Raw genomic sequence first — 17404 nt, 5'->3', positions numbered from 1 at the left:
AGTATAGACAAGAATTATCTTAGGTGAAGGGAAGGCACACAATACAGGGGAAGTCAGTACAACTGGAACAAATCAAAAGCTAAGAAGTTTCCTGAACACAGCAGTCATCTAATGCTGCTATAACAGAAATACCACAAGGAGATGGCTTCAACAAAGAGAAATTTATTTTCTCACAGTCAAGTATGCTACAAGTCCAAATTCAGGGCATCAGCTCCAGGGAAAGTCTTTCTCTTCTCTGCTCTGGAGGAAGGTCCTTGTTATCAATCTTCCCCTGGTCGGGGAGCTTCTCAGCGCAGGGACCCCAGGTCCAAAGGACGTGCACTCCTGCTCCTCGTTCTTGGTAGTATGAGGTCCCCATGTCTCTCTGCCCACTTCTCTCTTTTATATCTCAAAAGAGATTGGTTTAAGACACTGTCTAATCTTGTAGAGCTCATCAATATAACTACAGTTAATCCATCTTATTACATCATAGTGATAGGATTTATAACACATAGGGAAATCACATCAGATCACAAAATGGTAGACAATCATACAGTACTGGGAATCATGACCTATCCAAGTTGTCAGGTATTTTGGGGGGACACAGTTCAATCCATGACAACAACCAAACACTTCAAGGAACAGAGTAGCAGGGGCAGGGGTCTGGGGACCATGATTTCAGGGGATATCTAGGTCAATTGGCATAACAAAGTTTTATTAAGAAAATGTTCTGCATCCCACATTGGTGAGTGGCATCTGGGGTCTTACAAGCTAGTGAGCAGCCATCTAAGATGCATCAATTTGTCCCAACCCACCTGGAGGAAAGAGGAATGAAGAATACCAAAGACACAAGGAAAATATTAGCCCAAGAGAAAAAAAGGGCCACATAAACCAGAGACTCCATCAGCCTGAGACCAGAACAACTAGATGGTACCTGGCTACCACTAATGACCGCACTGACAGGGAACACACCAGAGAGTCCCTGATGGAGCAGAAGAAAATGTGGTACTGAACTCAAATTCACGTAAGGAGACCAGACTTAATGGTCTGACTGAGACCAGAGGAACCCCAGAAGACATGCCCCCAGACTCTGTTAACCCAGACCTAAAACCATTCCCGAAGCCAACTCTTCAGACAAAGATCAGATTGAACTATAAAACATAAAATAAAACTTGTGAAGAGTGTGCTTCTTAGTTCAAGTAGATCTATGAGACTAAATGGGCAGCTCCTGTCTGGAGGCAGGATGAGAAGGCAGAAAAGGACTTGAGCTGGTTGAATGGATATGGGAAATCCGGGTGGAAAGGGGGAGTGTGCTGTCACAGTATAAGGAGAGCAACTAGGGTCACATAACAATATGTATATAAATTTTTATATGAGAAACTAACTTGAGCTGTAAGCTTTCACCTAAAGCACAATTAAAAAAAAAAAAAATACAGTGTGATATCACTTATATGAAATAAGCAAAGCAAGAGAAAGACTTGGCAATCTCCCATAAAGACTACAGCCTGGAAAACTTTATAGGGTAGTTCAACTCTGTCACATGGGGTTGCTATGAGCCCAAATCAATTGCACAGCACGTAATAACAACGACATAGTAATTAGTGGTTACCAGGGGCAGGGTGGAGGGGGAGAGAGCGGGTTTTTGCTTAGAGTGCGTTGAAGACATGTTAATGGTAGTGGGATAGTTTGGAAAAAGAGCGAAAATCATTGCATAACTTGAAGAATGTAATTGATGTCACTGAAGTGTACATGTAGAAACTGATGAAATATTGTATGTGTTATTGTGTGTATATTACAATAAAAAAGAATTAAAATCTAAATATATATATATAAATAGCAATGATAGACCATATTCTAAATAAAAAACAAGAAAAAAATCGTGAAAAGAGTGGCATGACCTGCACAATTCCACATGACAATGAAGAGGCAGTGAGTGAATATTTGTAGAAGAGGAGAAAAGGATAGGTGACTGTAGAAGGTAATTATTTTTAAAATAAAATGTTAATCTTTTATTAAAGTAATAAACGTGTTAAAAAAAACACAGAGTTTGTAATAAACAGCAACAGAACAGCTCTCCAGTAGGAACTGCTTTTATTTCTTTTCTTTAAATCATTTTAAAAAATTTATCAGTTTTGGGCATTCTTAGTGAATGTAATAGATGAAGATTTAGCTCACTAAAACATCCCCTTATTCACTCTTCCCAATAGGTTATATCACTATTTGTGGTCCTCTAAGTTTTCATTTGTTTGTTTGTTTTCTTCCTTTAGATGTTTTCAAGTCTGAGAATGACCCTAGGGATGAAATCTGAAGAACACAGAACAGAAATATGGAATGAAGCTGGGCCCTTGATTATGTTATTAAGTCACTGAAATGGAAGACCCTAAAGTCACTCTGGGGGCAGTGGTGGTTCAGTGGTAAAATTCTTGCCTTCCATGTGGGAGACCTGGGTTTGATTCCTGGCAATGGACCTCATGTGCAGCCACCACTAATCTGTCAGTGGAGGTTTGCATGTTGCTTAACAGATTTCAATGGCCCTTCCAGACTAAGATGGACTAGGAAGAAAGGCCTGGCAATCTACTTCTGAAGATCAGCCAGTGAAAACCACATGGATCAAAATGGTCTGATCTGCAACCAATCATGTGGTGGATGCAGGACCTAGCAGCATTTCTGTCTGTTGTGCATGGAGTCGCCATGAGTCAGGGATGACTCAACAGCAGCTAACAACAGCAGCAGAGTCACTCTACCTCCAAGCATGTAAGATATTAAATCCCTGTATTGTTAAAAACAGATTTCTGACACATATAAACAAAATCATCCTGTTTCAAACTCCAGAATGTAGAGAACTTAGTGCTTAGATGGCAGCTCCCTTTCTAATTTCCATAGGGCTCACGGAAGCCCTGGTGGTGTAGTGGTTAAGTGCTATGGCTGCTAACCAAAAGATTGGCGGTTTGAATCCATCAGGCGCTCCTTGGAAACTCCACGGGGCAGTTCTGCTCTCTCCTATAGGATCCCTGTGAGCCAGAGTCAACTTGATGGCAATGGGTTTTTTTTAATAGGGCTCCCTGGTCATTTATTCCGTTTCTTTAGAACCCTCTATTTTATGCTTTATTTTTTCCTGGATGGTGCGGGAAACGCCTAGCTGCCAGGCATTATGCTTGCAAGGGTAGGCTTGGTGACTGAATTCTCAGTATAAACTTTAAATTAATCCCTCTGTTTTTGGCCCTGGCTCTCAATGGCATACTCAAATGTTTACAAGTCCTGAGTTTCTCTGAGGTTTTGTATGGTTAATTGGATCCTTCCTCAACAGCATCTTATTCTATGTGAATTCTAGGCTGGGCCGGTTCACCCTGTTTCATGAGACACCCCCACTACTGCATCCACTTCCAGTCAGAAAAAAATTTATATCCCTTGTGCCCTTAAGACCCTCTCCTATTCAAATGTTGCTGTAGGTTGATATATTTATTTCTCTACTCTCATTTTAATAAGACCCTGGGAGCAACAAGAGAAAAGTCACACATGCTTCTAGGTGATCTTCCAGTAACTGAAGACAACAGAGATACAGGGCATGAATGGAATCAACTGACCTCCAGGTTCTGAATGGAACGTTGGTATAAAGCTATTTTGGAGTCAGAATAGACAGACCTCTAATATTCTCTGGGTCTGGAAATTAGCAGAATTTGGTGAGGCGGGAGGTAAGTACTTTTTAAGGCTCTCACATATTTTCAGGACCTGATCTCTAGCAATTGACATCTCTAGGTTGGTATGGGTAGAAGCTGGAACTGCCTGAGGCTCTTAGGTATCCCCGCCCCTTTTTTTTAAATTATAATTTACATACCATAGAATTCACCATTTTAAAGTATACAATTCTGTGGTTTTTAGCATATTACAAGGTTGTAGAACCATTACTACTATCAAATTCCAACCGAAAAAGAAACTCCATACTAATTAGCAGTGACTTCTTATTTCTCTCTTTTCCTAGCTCCTGGTAACCCCTAATCTACTTTCTGTCTCTATGAATTTGCCTATTATAGACAATTCATATAAATGGACTCATACAATATGTATCCTTTTGCATCTGATTCCTATCACTTAGCATAATATTTCAAGATTGATCCGTGTTGTAGCATGTATCAGTACTTCATTCCTTTTTATGACTGAATAATATTCCATTGTTTGGAGATACCACACTTTGATTATTAATCCATAAGTTTAATGGCCGTTTGGGTTGTTTCCACATTTTAGCTATTGTGAATAATAATGCTATGAACATCCCTATACAAATATTTGTGTGAACATATGTTTTCAATGACAGTTTCAATATCTCTGCATCCTCACCACACTTGTTATTGTTTGTCTCTGATTATAGACACCCTAATGGGTATGAAATGGCATCCCATCATGGTTTTGATTTGCATTTACCCAATAACTAGTGACGTTGAGCATCTTTTCCTTTGTTGCTGGCTATTTGAATATCTTTTTTTGTGTGTGTGTGTAGAACTGTCTATTCAAATCCTTTACTCATTTTTAGAGTTGTCTTTTTAGTGTTGAATCTGTAAGACTTCTTTATATATTCTGGATTGAAAAAACAAAACAAACCCACTGCCGTCGAGTCAGATTCCAATCCTACAGGACAGAGTAGAACTCCTCCATAGGATTTCCGGGGCTATGATCTTTACGGAAGCAAACTGCCACATCTTTCTCCCAAAGAACAGCTGGTGGGTTCGAACCACCAAGACCTTTTGGTTAGCAGCTGAGCACTTTAACCGTTGTACAACCAGGATTCCTTCATATTCTGGATACTAGACCCTTATTCTATATATGATTTGCAAATGTTTTCTCCCATTCTATGGGTTGTCTTTTCATTTTTAAAAAATATTTTATTGTGGTAAAATATACATATCATATAATTTGCCATTTCAACCATTTTTAAGTGCATTGACTACATTCACAATGTTGTGCAACCTTCACCACTATTTATTTCCAAAACTTGTACATCACCCAAAACAGAAATTCTGTAACCATTAAACAATAACTCCCCATCCCTACACCCCCTACAGCCCCTAGTTACCTCTGATGTACTTTCTCTCTGTATGAATTTGCCTATTCTCAATATTTCATGTAAGTGGAGTCGTACAATATTTGTTCTTTTGTGGCTGGCTTATTTCACTTAGCATGTTTTCAGGGTACATCCATGTCATTAGCATTTTCAGAAGTTCATTCCTTTTTATGGCTGAATAATATTCTATTGTATGATTATACACATTTTATTTATCTGTTGATGGATATTTAATGTATTATTTTAGCTTCCTAAAGCTGTCGTAGCAAAATACCACAAACTGGGTGGTGTATAAGAACAGAAATTTATTGTCTTACAGTTCTGGAGCCTAGGAGTTTGAGATCAGGGTGTTGGCCATGTTGATTCCTTCTGAGGGCTCTGAGAGAGAAACAGTTGCATGATTCTCTCCTAGCTTCTTTGGAATTCCTTGGCTAGTAGACACATCTTTACATGGTCATCTTTTCTTTGTTTTTCTGTCTCTGTGTATCTTCTCTTTTATAAGGACACTAGTCATATAGGATTAGGATCCACCCTACTCTAGTATAACCTCATGTTAACTAATACATCTTCAAAGACCCTATTTTCACACAAGTTCACATTCACAAGTACAGGGGTTACAACTTCAACATAGCATATTTTTACGCAAATAAGCACGCCTTCTACATTTGCTTGCCAACCGTGCCCTCACCCTGTGAGGTATTTTCATAAGCGCACTATGCTATTTTTTTCTTTACAGCAACATGTAAAAAAAATTGGCATAGTGGCACTTATGAAAGTACCTTTAGCAGGGAGGGCGCAGTTGGCAAACAAACCTAGAAGGCATGCCTTATTTGTGTAAAATTACAGTGTCTTTTTTGGGGGAACACAGCCCAATCTAAAACATTTGGGTAACACTTTTGTGTTTTGTATTATTTCAATCAGTAACACTTTTGGTTACTGTGAATAATGCTTCTATGCACATTGGCGTACAAGTATACCTGTTTGAATCCCTGATTTCAATTCTTTTGGGTATTGTGGGGTTTATATTAACTTTACCCAAAGAATTTGGCTTTTACCCTCTGTTCTTGAGATATAATCTCTAAAAAAATCTCAGAATTTTTGTGTCTTCGATCAGGACTCCAGACCACACCTAACTAAGGGTTAGGTGAGGTGATGAGATGACTCTGGGGTGAAGATTGGCCAGGCCAAAAAGACCCACCACATAATACTTCATGATCACCTTGTGATATCGACCAACCTCAGGGGAGAAGGGCTGGAGTTTGTATTATGTAATGAGACCCCTCCCCACAAAAGCTCTGGACATGGAAGCTTCATGGGCTTCCTGGTTGGTGAAAGACATCCATGCATGTGAGAGGGTAGCATGTCCCTTTTTTGGGGCTTGGAGGCTTTGCGTTGGAAACCCTCCTAGACCTCACCCTATGCGGCTCTTCATTTGTATCCTTTTTTCCTACAGTGAAACTGTAATCGTAAGTATAGCACTTTTTGTGAGCTCTGTGAGTGTTTTAGTGCAACAAATTATTGAACCCAAAGGAGTAGTGGGAACCAGCAGGTCAGAAATGAGGGGATTGGGGACCCCTGAGCTTACAGATGGTATTCTGAGGTACAGTGTGAACTCTCAAATTTGCAGTCAGCAGATCAGAAGTGAGGGAGGCCAGGGGGCACCCCTAGCTTCTGGCTAGCATCCTGAAGGGGTATGGTAAAACCCTGAACTTGTAGCCAGCCAATCAGAAGTGTGGGTGTCATAGGATACCCAAGCTTGTAACTGGCTTCTGAAGTCTTAGGCCTACTTGGCAATCTGGAGGATTGTGTCCTTTAACTTGTGGGCTCTGACCTAGCTCTGGGTGGTTAGGGTTAGAGAATGAAGTGCTGCATGGACAGCTGGTATCAGAACTGAAGAGGGAAGTGAAAAAGTGATTGAGGATTAGATATATGCTGATTATTATCCTCGAAGGAATATACCTAGCTCTCTAGGTGGCGAAAACGGTTTGCGCTCAACTGCTTACCTAAAGGTTGGCAGTTCGAACCTACCCAGCAGTACCATGGCCTGGCAATCTGCTTCCGTTAAGATTACAGCCAAGAAAACCCTATGAAACAGTTCTATTTGAGGAGTGGAATTGCTGGTTAATACGATAATTCTATGTCTAACATTTTGAGGAACTGCCAAACTTTTCCACAATGGCAGTACCATTTTACATTTCCACCAGCAGTGCACGAGGATTCCAATTTCTCTGCATCCTCATCAACCAGTACTTGTTATTTTCTGATGTTTTCATAATAGCCATCCTAGTGGCTATGAAGAGGTATCTTATTGATGTTTTGATTTGAGTTTCCCTAATGACTAATGGGAGCCCTCATGGCACAGTGGTTAAGAAATCAGCTGCTAACCAAAAGGTCGGCAGTTCAAATCCACCAGCCACTCCTTGGAAACACTATGGGGCAGTTCTGCTCTATCTTATAGACTTGCTATGAGTCAGAATTGACTTGATGGCAGCGGGTTTGGTTTTTTGGTTTAATGACTAATGATGCTGAACATCTTTCCATATGCTTATTGGCCATTTGTGTATCTTTGGAGAAATGTCTTTTCAAGTCCTTTGCCCATTTTTTAAGTGGGTTGTCTTTCTTGTTCAGTTGTAGAAATTCTTTATATATTCTGGATATTAAACCCTTATGTGATATATGATTTGCAAGTATTTTTCTCATTCTGTATGTTGTCTTTTTTATTTTGTTGATAATGTCCTTTGATGCACAAAAGTTATTATTTTTGATGAAGTCCAGTATATTTATTTTTTCTTTTGTTGTTCATGCTTTTGGTGTCATATCTGTGATACCATTGCCTAATACAAGGTCATGAAGATTTGTGCCTGTGTTTTCTTCTAAGAATTTTATAATTTTAGCTCTTACATTGTGACCACTGATCCATTTTGAGTTAATTTCTGTTTATAGTGTGATGTAGAGGTCCAATTTCATTCTTATGAACGTGGATATCCAACTGTCCCAGTATCATTTGTTGAAAAGACTATTCTTTCCCCATTGAATTGTCTGGTACCTTGTCAAAAATCAATTGACTATAAATGTGGGGGTTTATTTCTGGACTCTTGTTTCTATTCCATTGATCTGCATGTCTGTCCTTAGCCAGTAACACACAGTCCTGATTATTGTAACTTTGTAGTAACTTTTGAAATTAGCAAGTATGAGTCCTCCAACTTTGTTCTTTTTTTTTTTTTGAGGTTGTTTTGGCTATTTGGGTCCTTAAATTTCCATATGAATTTAGGATCATTTTGTTAATTTCTGACACAGGCTGTATGTAGAATTTTAATGAGGATTGTGTTGAATCTGTAGATCAATTTGGAGAGTATTACCATCTTAACAATGTTAAGTCTTCCAACCTATGAAAACAAATGTCTTTCCACTGATGTAGATCTTCATTTCTTTCAGCAATGTTCTGTTAGTCTTCAGTGTACAAGTCTTACACCTCTTTTGTTAAATTTGTTCCTAAATACTTTATTCTTTTTGATGCTATTATAAATGGAGATGTTTTCTTAATTTCATTTTCAGATTGTTTATTACAAGAATATAGGAATACTGATTTTTGTATATTGATTTTGTATTCTGAAACCTTGCTGGACTTGTGTTTTATCTCTAATAAATCTTTGTGGATTCCTTAGGATTTTCTATATACAAGATCATGTTAACTGCAAATAGAGATTTTTTTTCTTCCTTTCCAATCTTGATGCCGTTTGTTGTATTTTATTTACTTACTTTTGGCCTAATTGCCCTGGCAAGCACTTCCAGTACAATGCTGAATAGTAGTGGTGAGAGCAGACATCCCTGTCTTGTTCCTGATCTTGCGGGGAAAGCTTTCAGTGTTTCATCAGTAAGTATGATGTTAGCTCTGGGTTTTTCATAGATGCCCTTTATCAGGTGGGGAAGTTCCCTTTTATACCTATTTGTTGCATGTTTTTATCATGAAAGGTGTTGTATTTGGTCATATACTGTTTCTGCATCTATTAAGATGATCAAGTTGTTGTTGTCCTTTATTCTCTTCATATGGTTGTTACACTGATTGATTTTTATGTGTTAAACCCCCCTTGCATTCCTGGGATAAATCCCACTTGATTATGGTCCATACACCTTTTCATATGTCGTGGGATTTGGTTTGCTAGTAGTTTGTTGAGGATTTTGTATCTGTATTCATAAAGGATATTGCTGTGTAGTTTTCTTTTTTGTGATGTCTTTGGTTTTGGTGTTAGAGTAATACTGGCCTCATAGAATGAGTTGGGAAGATTTTTTCTTTTGTTTTTTGCAAGAGCATTGGGTACTCTGGACATGATTTTTAACAGCTCCAGCTTTCCCTTTGTTGTAGATATAGGCTAAAACTGTTTGAAGGTCTTTTATGTTCTCAGATTTATCCTTTTACTTCCTTCTTGCCTTGCTGCCTCCCTAATTTCCTGAGGACCTGTTCTCTAGGTTTCAAGGCAATAATGGTCTCATTAGAAACACTATATATTTATGTGTTTAAGCCATTTCTTCTCTCCTTCCAAGGAAATACATAGTATGTTTGGCCATAATTTGTGTTTCTGATATGCAAATTAGCTTTTGATTGTTAAATAGGGGAATGATGTCAGTTTATGTGGAAACTGTCATCCTTGATTTTTCATACTTTGATTTTCCAGGGAAAGGGAGGCCACAATACAAGAAGTAGAATTATAACCTTTCTCAGGAAAGGAAAAATCCTTCAACTTAGCTGCTTCACAGGCAAAAACACTTTTTAACTCTGAGCCTCAGAAGTTTTTTTTAAGAATGATAATAATAGTTGATGATCCTCAGTCCACCATGTGTCTCAGTCCTTAGTTTCTGTTGCTACTGCTCAGTTCTCCGTCGTTTGGTCATCTTCCTCATTGCAAATCTGTGAGGACAATTGAACTTTGGTTTAGCTAGTTCCAGTCTTCTCCTACATTGATAATCACATGGCTTTCATAACCTGCTTGGTAAAATGTGTCCTCTGCGACAGTGCTTCTCAAACTTGAGCGTTCATCAGAATCACCTGCAGGGCTTGTTCAAACTGAGATTCTTGGATGCTGCCTTCAGAGATTCTGATAAATTAGGTCTGGGTAAGCCCTGAGGATTTGCATTTCCAACAAGCTCCCAGGTGATGCTGATGCTGCTGGTCCAAGGACCACATTTTGAGTGACACTGCTCTAATGGCTGCCATCAGCAGTATCAGCCATTTGCACAGCCACCAGTTCCTTCCTTATTCAGTCCTTTTTTTCTTTCTATCACTCTCTTTCTTTTTTTTCTCTCTCTCCCTCCCTCCTTCTCTGTCTCTCTTCCTTTCTCCCTCCCTGTCTTTCCTTCTTTCCTTCCTTCCTCCCTCACTCCCCCTCCGTCCCTCCCTCCTTTCCTCTCTCCCTCCTTCTTTCGTTCTTTTCGTTCTCCACCATTGCATTGACACAGTTATTCTCAGCCACAGGTAGTTTTGCTCCCCAGAGGACACTTGACAATGTCAGGAAACATGTTTTGTTGTCATAACCGGGTGAGGGGGTTGGGTGCTGTGCTAGAGGCCAGGAATACTGCTAAACATTCTATAATGCACAAGACAGCCTCCCACCACAAAGAATTATCCAGCCCAAAATGTCAGTAGGGCCAAGGATGAGAAACACTGCATTGGCATGAAACTCATTTGTTTGCAAATACAATCCTTCTGATTGTGTCTATGTCAAGTCAGCAGCCTATGAAATGAAGATGGAAATATGAGAATAGTTGTATCTCCCCTCAAAAATAATTTTATACTTCATTGAAAGTAAGTGATCTAAACTCGAAGCTATCAAGTGCTGTGAAATATCACCTACAGACATGATTGCTTGTCTTCAGATTTGCAATTTCTCCTTCTTAGGTCTCATGGCAGAATGGAGGACTTTACTGAAGGTACACCTTTGGACACGGGGCCCCGCTATTTCTTTGACCAGGTAATAATATAGCTCACTCTCATCACATTATAATTCACTGTTTCGTTTTTTAATAATTCACTTTTGACTAGTATTTTTTCTACTTTTTAATCAGAAAGGTTTCTTTCATTTTAGTTGAAACCTGAAAGAAAAACGTGGATAAAGAGAAAATGTGAAGACCATGTCTCCCGTTGGAGAAACACCTCAAGAGCAAAGTATTGGTAAAACAGTTTAAATTACTCTTCAGTTGTTGGGGTTACTTTCATTTTAAAAGGCTGATAAGATTATCAGGCCCAAATCTCACACGGCCCCTATTCCCCAAAAAACTATATCAAGAAATTGCCATTTCAAATCTAACCATCAAGTCATTCAGAGAATTTCGCTCTCATTAGATCAGTGGTTAATTTAAGCATAATTGATCATATCATCCGATCACCCTGTTTCCTTGCTGTTCCTCAACAAACCCAAGCTCACTCTTGCCTTAGAGCGTTTGCATTTGCTGTTCCTTCTGCTTTCTGCACTGATTCCTCTCTGTTTCCTTTAAATCTTTACTTAAATATCAAGTTTGTTGACCACTCTATTTCAAATTTCCACCCTGTCCCCACCTTGGCACTCCCCATCCCCCTTCCTAACTCAATTTTTTGTTGCACTTATCACTTTCTAGCATTCTAAGTAATATCTCTATTTATTTGCTTATTTTCTCCCTCTTCGCAAGAGTATAAGATCTATAAGAATAGGAATTTTTGTCTACTTTATAGTGGCAGCATAGTGCCCCAACCATAATGCCTGGCATACAGAATGTACTCAATAAAGATTTGTGATTAACACCTATGGAATTGTGTAAAGTCCACAAAGATGAATGAAATAATGGAACTAGTCATTCTACAACTCTTACCATCTGGTTACTACAATTTCTTTACTTGTGAAGTAGAGATTAAAGTACCCCATCCTGCCTCAGAACATATATCACAAGAGTATATAAAGGTTAAAAGTTGTCAGTTACACCAGTGTGTTCTCAACCAGGGGCGATTCTGCCCCACAGGGGACATTTGACAATGTCTGGAGACATTTTGGCTTGTCACAGTTAGGGGGAGAGAGGGTGCTATTGTCATCTAGTGGATAGAGACTAGGGATGCTGCTGAACACCCTGCAATGCACAGGACAGCCCTCCACAACAGAGAATTATCTGGTCCAACATATCAGTAGTGACTTGGTTGAGAAACCTGGCTTTTTACTAATCTGTATTTTTTGGAACCTGCTATAGCTTTTCTCAAAACCAGTGCAGTTTGCTGCTTTTTTCGGCAGATGCACTGTCTCCTCATTTTCAACTCTTTCTGCTTGAAAAGCAGTTTGGCATAACTTGTTCATTTTATATGCACATGCTTAGCTCATAATTGGCTCTCAATCAATGAGTTCAGATTGTCATATTAGCAATCAGTTGATCTGTTTATCATAGAGTTCCAGGGGTCTATTAGCTTCCCAGTTCTCTCATTTGAAGCACTCCTTAGAGTATGTTCTAAAGCATTGTTTCTGCCCATCCTGCTTGGAAGCACTTGTTTCTTGCACTGACAGTCCTACTGCCACCGTGCTATCGCACTGAAAATAAAATCCTCACTTCTAATCATAACCTACAGGACCCTCTGTGATTTTCTCACCTGCCTATCTTGCGACTTCCTCGCATAGTACTCTCCATATCACTCACTGCTCCCCAGCCGTTCTGGCTTATTTGTTCCTTTGACAAATATCATAGTTATCTAGTACTGCTATAACAGAAATACCACAAGTGGATGGCTTTAACAAACAGAAATTTAGTCTCTCACAGTCTAAGAGGCTAGAAGTCCAAATTCAGGTTGCCAGCTCCAGGGGAAGGCTTTTTCTCTCTGTTGGCTCTTGGGGAAGGTCCTTGTCATCAATTTTCCCCTGGTCTAGGAGCTTCTCGGCACAGGGAACCTGAGTCCAAAGGATGTGCTCCACTCCTGGCTCTTCATGCTTGGTGGTAATGAGGTCCCTCTCCTCTCTGCTTGCTTCTCTCTTTTATATCTCAAAAGAGATTGACTCAAGATACAGTGTGATCCTGTAGATTGTGCCCTGCCTCATTAACATAACTGCCTCTAATCCTGCCTCATTAACATCATAGAGAGTAGGATTTACAACACATAGGATAATTACATCAGATCACAAAATGGAGGGCAACCACACAGTACTGGGAATCGTGGCCTAGCCAAGTTGGCACACATTTTTGGGGGACACAGTTCAATCCATAGAAACAACCAATTCCTGCTCTAGGGTCTTTGCATTTGCTATACACTCTCCTTTGCATGTGTTTCTGCCAGATTATTTTATGGTTGGCTCCTCCTCATTACTCATAACATGGGGTCGCTATGAGTCACGATTAACATGACAGCAATGGGTTTGAGTTTTTTTTTCCTCATTATCATTCAGGTCTCATCTCAAATGTGTCCTCTTCAGAGAGGCCTTCCCTAACCTCTCAATCCAAAGAAGCCACACATATACTCCTCCCCCATCATTTTATTACAGTGTCCTGTGTTATTTTCATCATAGCAGTAATCATATGTAATTTTCATTTCTTCTCCTTCCTTCCCTCCTCCCTCTTTTCCTCCCTGCATTCTTTCCTTCATGTCTTTCTATCTTATCTGTCGTCCCCCAACTAGAATGTAAGGTCCATGAGGGCAGAGATCTGTCCTCTTCCACCATGTCTCCCCAGCACCTGGAACTGTGCCTGATGGATATTAGTTGAATGAATGAATCCTTTCTCCACGTGTCCTGAACCTAGGGGAGTGGAGCTACTTTAAGAATGGGCCAGGTGCCAAGACCTTCATTGCTGATTAACTCTTTTTTTTAAGATTATTAAGTCTGGTTTTGAACTAAATAGTCTATTATTGAGCTTTCTATCTGAAAAATAAACCAGACATATAAGTATTATTTTTTTAAATGCACATTAAATTTCTTAACTTTCTTAACAACCATCTGAAGGAAGTATAATTACTGACACCATTTTACAGATGATAAAATGGAAGCAATTAACAAGTGATATATGTTACTATTATTATTGTAATGAGTACAGTCTTTTTCATTTTATTTGAGTAACAGATAAACCTGACAGTTACAAATGCGTAGTTGCACAGTGTTGCAAAGAAAATACCATAAAGTGGAGATAACACGATAGCTGTCCCATAGAGTTAATACTAGGGTTTGTTGAAGTGGTATTTATGAAAACAACTTTGAAGGTTTTAAAGGGGTATACAAATTTAATGAGTTATTATTATAGAAATAGACTTAAAATTTTAGAAAATGAGACTTCCCTCTTTTAGATATCAATGTGCAAATATAACCAATACCCCAAAATCAAAGATTTAAGATCTACTTTTAGAACTCTTAGGCCAACTCAAATACCTTTTGATGTTAAATAATTTCCCCTTTATATCACATGGAACACTTAGTTGGCAAACCAGTGTTATTTTCAAAGTATGCTAATGGAACCACCATTTAGAAGAGTAATGTAGGTTTCTTTTTATTGTGATGTGCCATTTTATAAAGACTATATTCAGGTGAAATTCCACACTGACTCTGTGGAAGAAAACACTTTGAAACAATAATGACTGGGGCAGCTGTCCTACTTGGAATTCTTTGAACAACTGGTTATGAGGAAAATGTTGCTGAGGACAGCTTGATTAAACTACTTTTGTTCATGCCTCTGACAGAACAGTGAAATCAGTTCTAGTTTTTTGTGCAATAGATATTTGCTGAATGAATGAATGATGATGATGGCCAGATTACAGATTTTAAGCTCCTGAAAGGGAACTGTTTTCTCTTATATTCCACATAGCATAATGCCCGTACAGTGTCAGCTTGATTACCTTCCTAAATTGTATTGTATTAATTATCTAGAATGATATTGAAGATGCCTTTGATGCTTCTCAGTAAAATATATGCTTGTGATGTAAATGTTTTATATCCAATTTATGGCTCCTGTCTTGGAGAAGAATAGCATCAGAGCAAGGCTTAAACCCTCTCGATTCAGCTATATGAACCTAAATCATTCATTTATTAATCTATTCATTCTTTCAATTAATATTTGTTGAGCATCTACATGTGTTAGAGATACAGTAATGAGCAAAACAAAGTTTCCTGCCTCATGGAGATTCCATTTGAGCAAGGGAAGACAAAAACAAAATAAAATATAACTTATTAAATAATGCAGAGTGCTTTGGAGAATAAAAGGCAGACTGGGGGTAGGGATATGCTATTTTATGTAGGGTGTTCAAACATGGCCTCACACCTACAATAATATGTGAGCAGAGACTTGGAGGATGTGAGAGACTATGGTATGTGAAGTATGTATTATATGTATATGTTTGGTATGTTTGAAGGCAGCAAGGGGGTCAGTGTGGCTGAAGTGGAGTAAGTTAGGAGAGAATCCAAAACACCAAACCCGTTGCCACTGAGTTATTCCGACTCATAGCAACCCTATAGGACACAGTAGAACTGTCCCATAGGGTTTCCAGGAGCCGCTGGTGGATTCGAACAGCTGACCTTTTGGTTAGCAGCCATAGCTCTTAACCACTTCATCACCAGGGGAGAGAACAGTAGGAAATAAAAACCTGTTGTTGCGGAGTTGATTCTGACTCATGGTAGCCCCATGTGTAACAGAGTAGAACTACTTCATATGATTTTCTTGGCTGTAATCTTTATGGAAGCAGATCATCAGGACTTTCTGCCACAGTGTCTCTGGGTGAGTTTGTACCATCAACCTTTAGGTTGGTAGTCAAGCACAAACTGTTTGTGCCACACAGGGACCCATAGTAGGAGATAAAAGCATAAAAATAATAGGAAGGAGAGAGGATCAGATTATGAAAGGCCTTGGAGCCACTGTTAAAAGCTTTCTGTACTGAGTAAGATGGGAAGCTGTCAGAAGTTTCTGAGAAGTGGGGTGACTTGACTTCCATGTTAAAGGATAACTCAGTTTTTGTGTTGAGATTTGATTTTAAAGACGAGGGAGAAGGGCAGAAGAAGAAGATATCAATAATCCAGGTGGGATGATGGTTGTTCAACCAGTATGGTAGCCATGAAAAAGGCAAGAAGAGGTTAGATTCTGGATATAGTTTAAGGTAGAGATGACTGGATTTGATGATGCATTGAATGTAGAGTGTGAGAAAAAGAAAGGAGTCAAAGATAACGCCAGGGACTTTGTCCTGAGCAATTGGAAGAATGGAGTTGCCACTTATTGAAATGGGTAAAAACTATTTGAAGAGCTGGTTGGTTTGGTAGGGAAAACCTGGAATTCGGTTTTGGACCCATTGGATAAATTGAGTTTGAGTTGGATATGTTAAGTAGGAAGATAGATATGCAAGTCTGGAGTACAGGCAAGAGGTTAGAGCTGGAGATATATACTTGTACTTACATATCTCAGGGCCTAGATGGTTTTTAAAGCTATTCAACTGGATAAGATCAACTAGAGAATATGCGTAGAGAGAAAAAAAGGTGTGAGAGGGAGAAGTTGACTCAGATTAAGAGAAACCAGCAAAGGAGTTGCAGAAGGAATAGCCAGTGAGGGAGGAATATCAACAGAAAATGGTGTCCAGGACCAAGTGAAGGAAGTGTTTCAAGAGTGTTCAGTTGTGTCAAATGCTGCAAATGGGTTGAGTGAGTAGAGACTGAATAGTGACCGTTGGATTTAGCATTATCAAGAATATTGGTGACCTTGAAAGGTTTATGTGTGGAATGATAGGGACAAAAGAGAATGGGTTGCATAGAGAATGGGAGCAAATATGAACAACTTTCAAAGAGTATTGCTATAATGGGGAGCAGAGAAATAGGATAGTAGCTGACAGGGTATATTCAGTCCTGTCTTGGTATTCCAAAAGTTTATGGAGAAAAGAACTAGAGTAATTTGTAGAAGGAGGTTACTAGTAATGCCTTCTAAGGAAGGGCCAACAGAAGCCTCAACTGAACCCTATGGGTCTTGTCAGAGACAAGGGTAATCAGGACCTGGGATATGGACTAAAGCCAACCAAAGTATCTGTGGGACTGGGATGAATATGGGATTGCCAATTAATTTCTAACTATAAAAATTATCTTAGGAAGCAAAATGCTTAAATGTTACTTTATCAGTAGCACATTCTCTCTGGTAGTTTAGGTACATGGTAGACCAAATCTTAATAATTATTTTGGTAGAAGAATTAAAACAAAGAATTCAGAGGTCCATATCAAGGGTGAACAACTTTGGCACAAAACCAAAAAAAACCCAAACCTGTTGCCGTTAAGTCGATTCCGACTCACAGCCACCCTATAGGACAGAGAAGAACTGCCCCCATAGGGTTTCCAAGGAGCACATGGTGGATTCAAACTGCAAACCTTTTGGTTAGCAGCTGAACTCTTAACCACTAAGCCACCAGGGTTTCCA

At 39.1% G+C, this 17404-nt stretch overlaps 1 protein-coding gene across 2 annotated transcripts in view; it reads left to right on the top strand.

The window, feature by feature from the left end:
- The first annotated feature begins 2567 nt into the window (after positions 1-2567).
- LOC111821398 (uncharacterized) overlaps positions 2568-17404 on the top strand; it is a 72329-nt gene continuing 57492 nt past the window's right edge. Inside the window, exons 1-3 of one of the 2 annotated variants that reach the window (XM_023735726.1) lie at positions 2568-2733; positions 10929-11001; positions 11116-11201. In XM_023735726.1, coding sequence (XP_023591494.1) covers positions 2732-2733; positions 10929-11001; positions 11116-11201 — 161 coding nt within the window. In that variant the 5' untranslated portion in view covers positions 2568-2731. Of the gene's footprint in view, positions 2734-3344; positions 3672-10928; positions 11002-11115; positions 11202-17404 lie in introns of those variants that run through there. The other variant, XM_023735725.1, reaches the window with a different exon arrangement.

Source organism: Trichechus manatus, unplaced genomic scaffold, assembly GCF_000243295.1.
Source record: "Trichechus manatus latirostris isolate Lorelei unplaced genomic scaffold, TriManLat1.0 scaffold00081, whole genome shotgun sequence".
Lineage (NCBI taxonomy): Eukaryota > Metazoa > Chordata > Mammalia > Sirenia > Trichechidae > Trichechus > Trichechus manatus.
The sequence above is the reverse complement of the archived record's forward strand: the minus strand, read 5'-3'. Positions and strand labels throughout refer to the sequence as shown.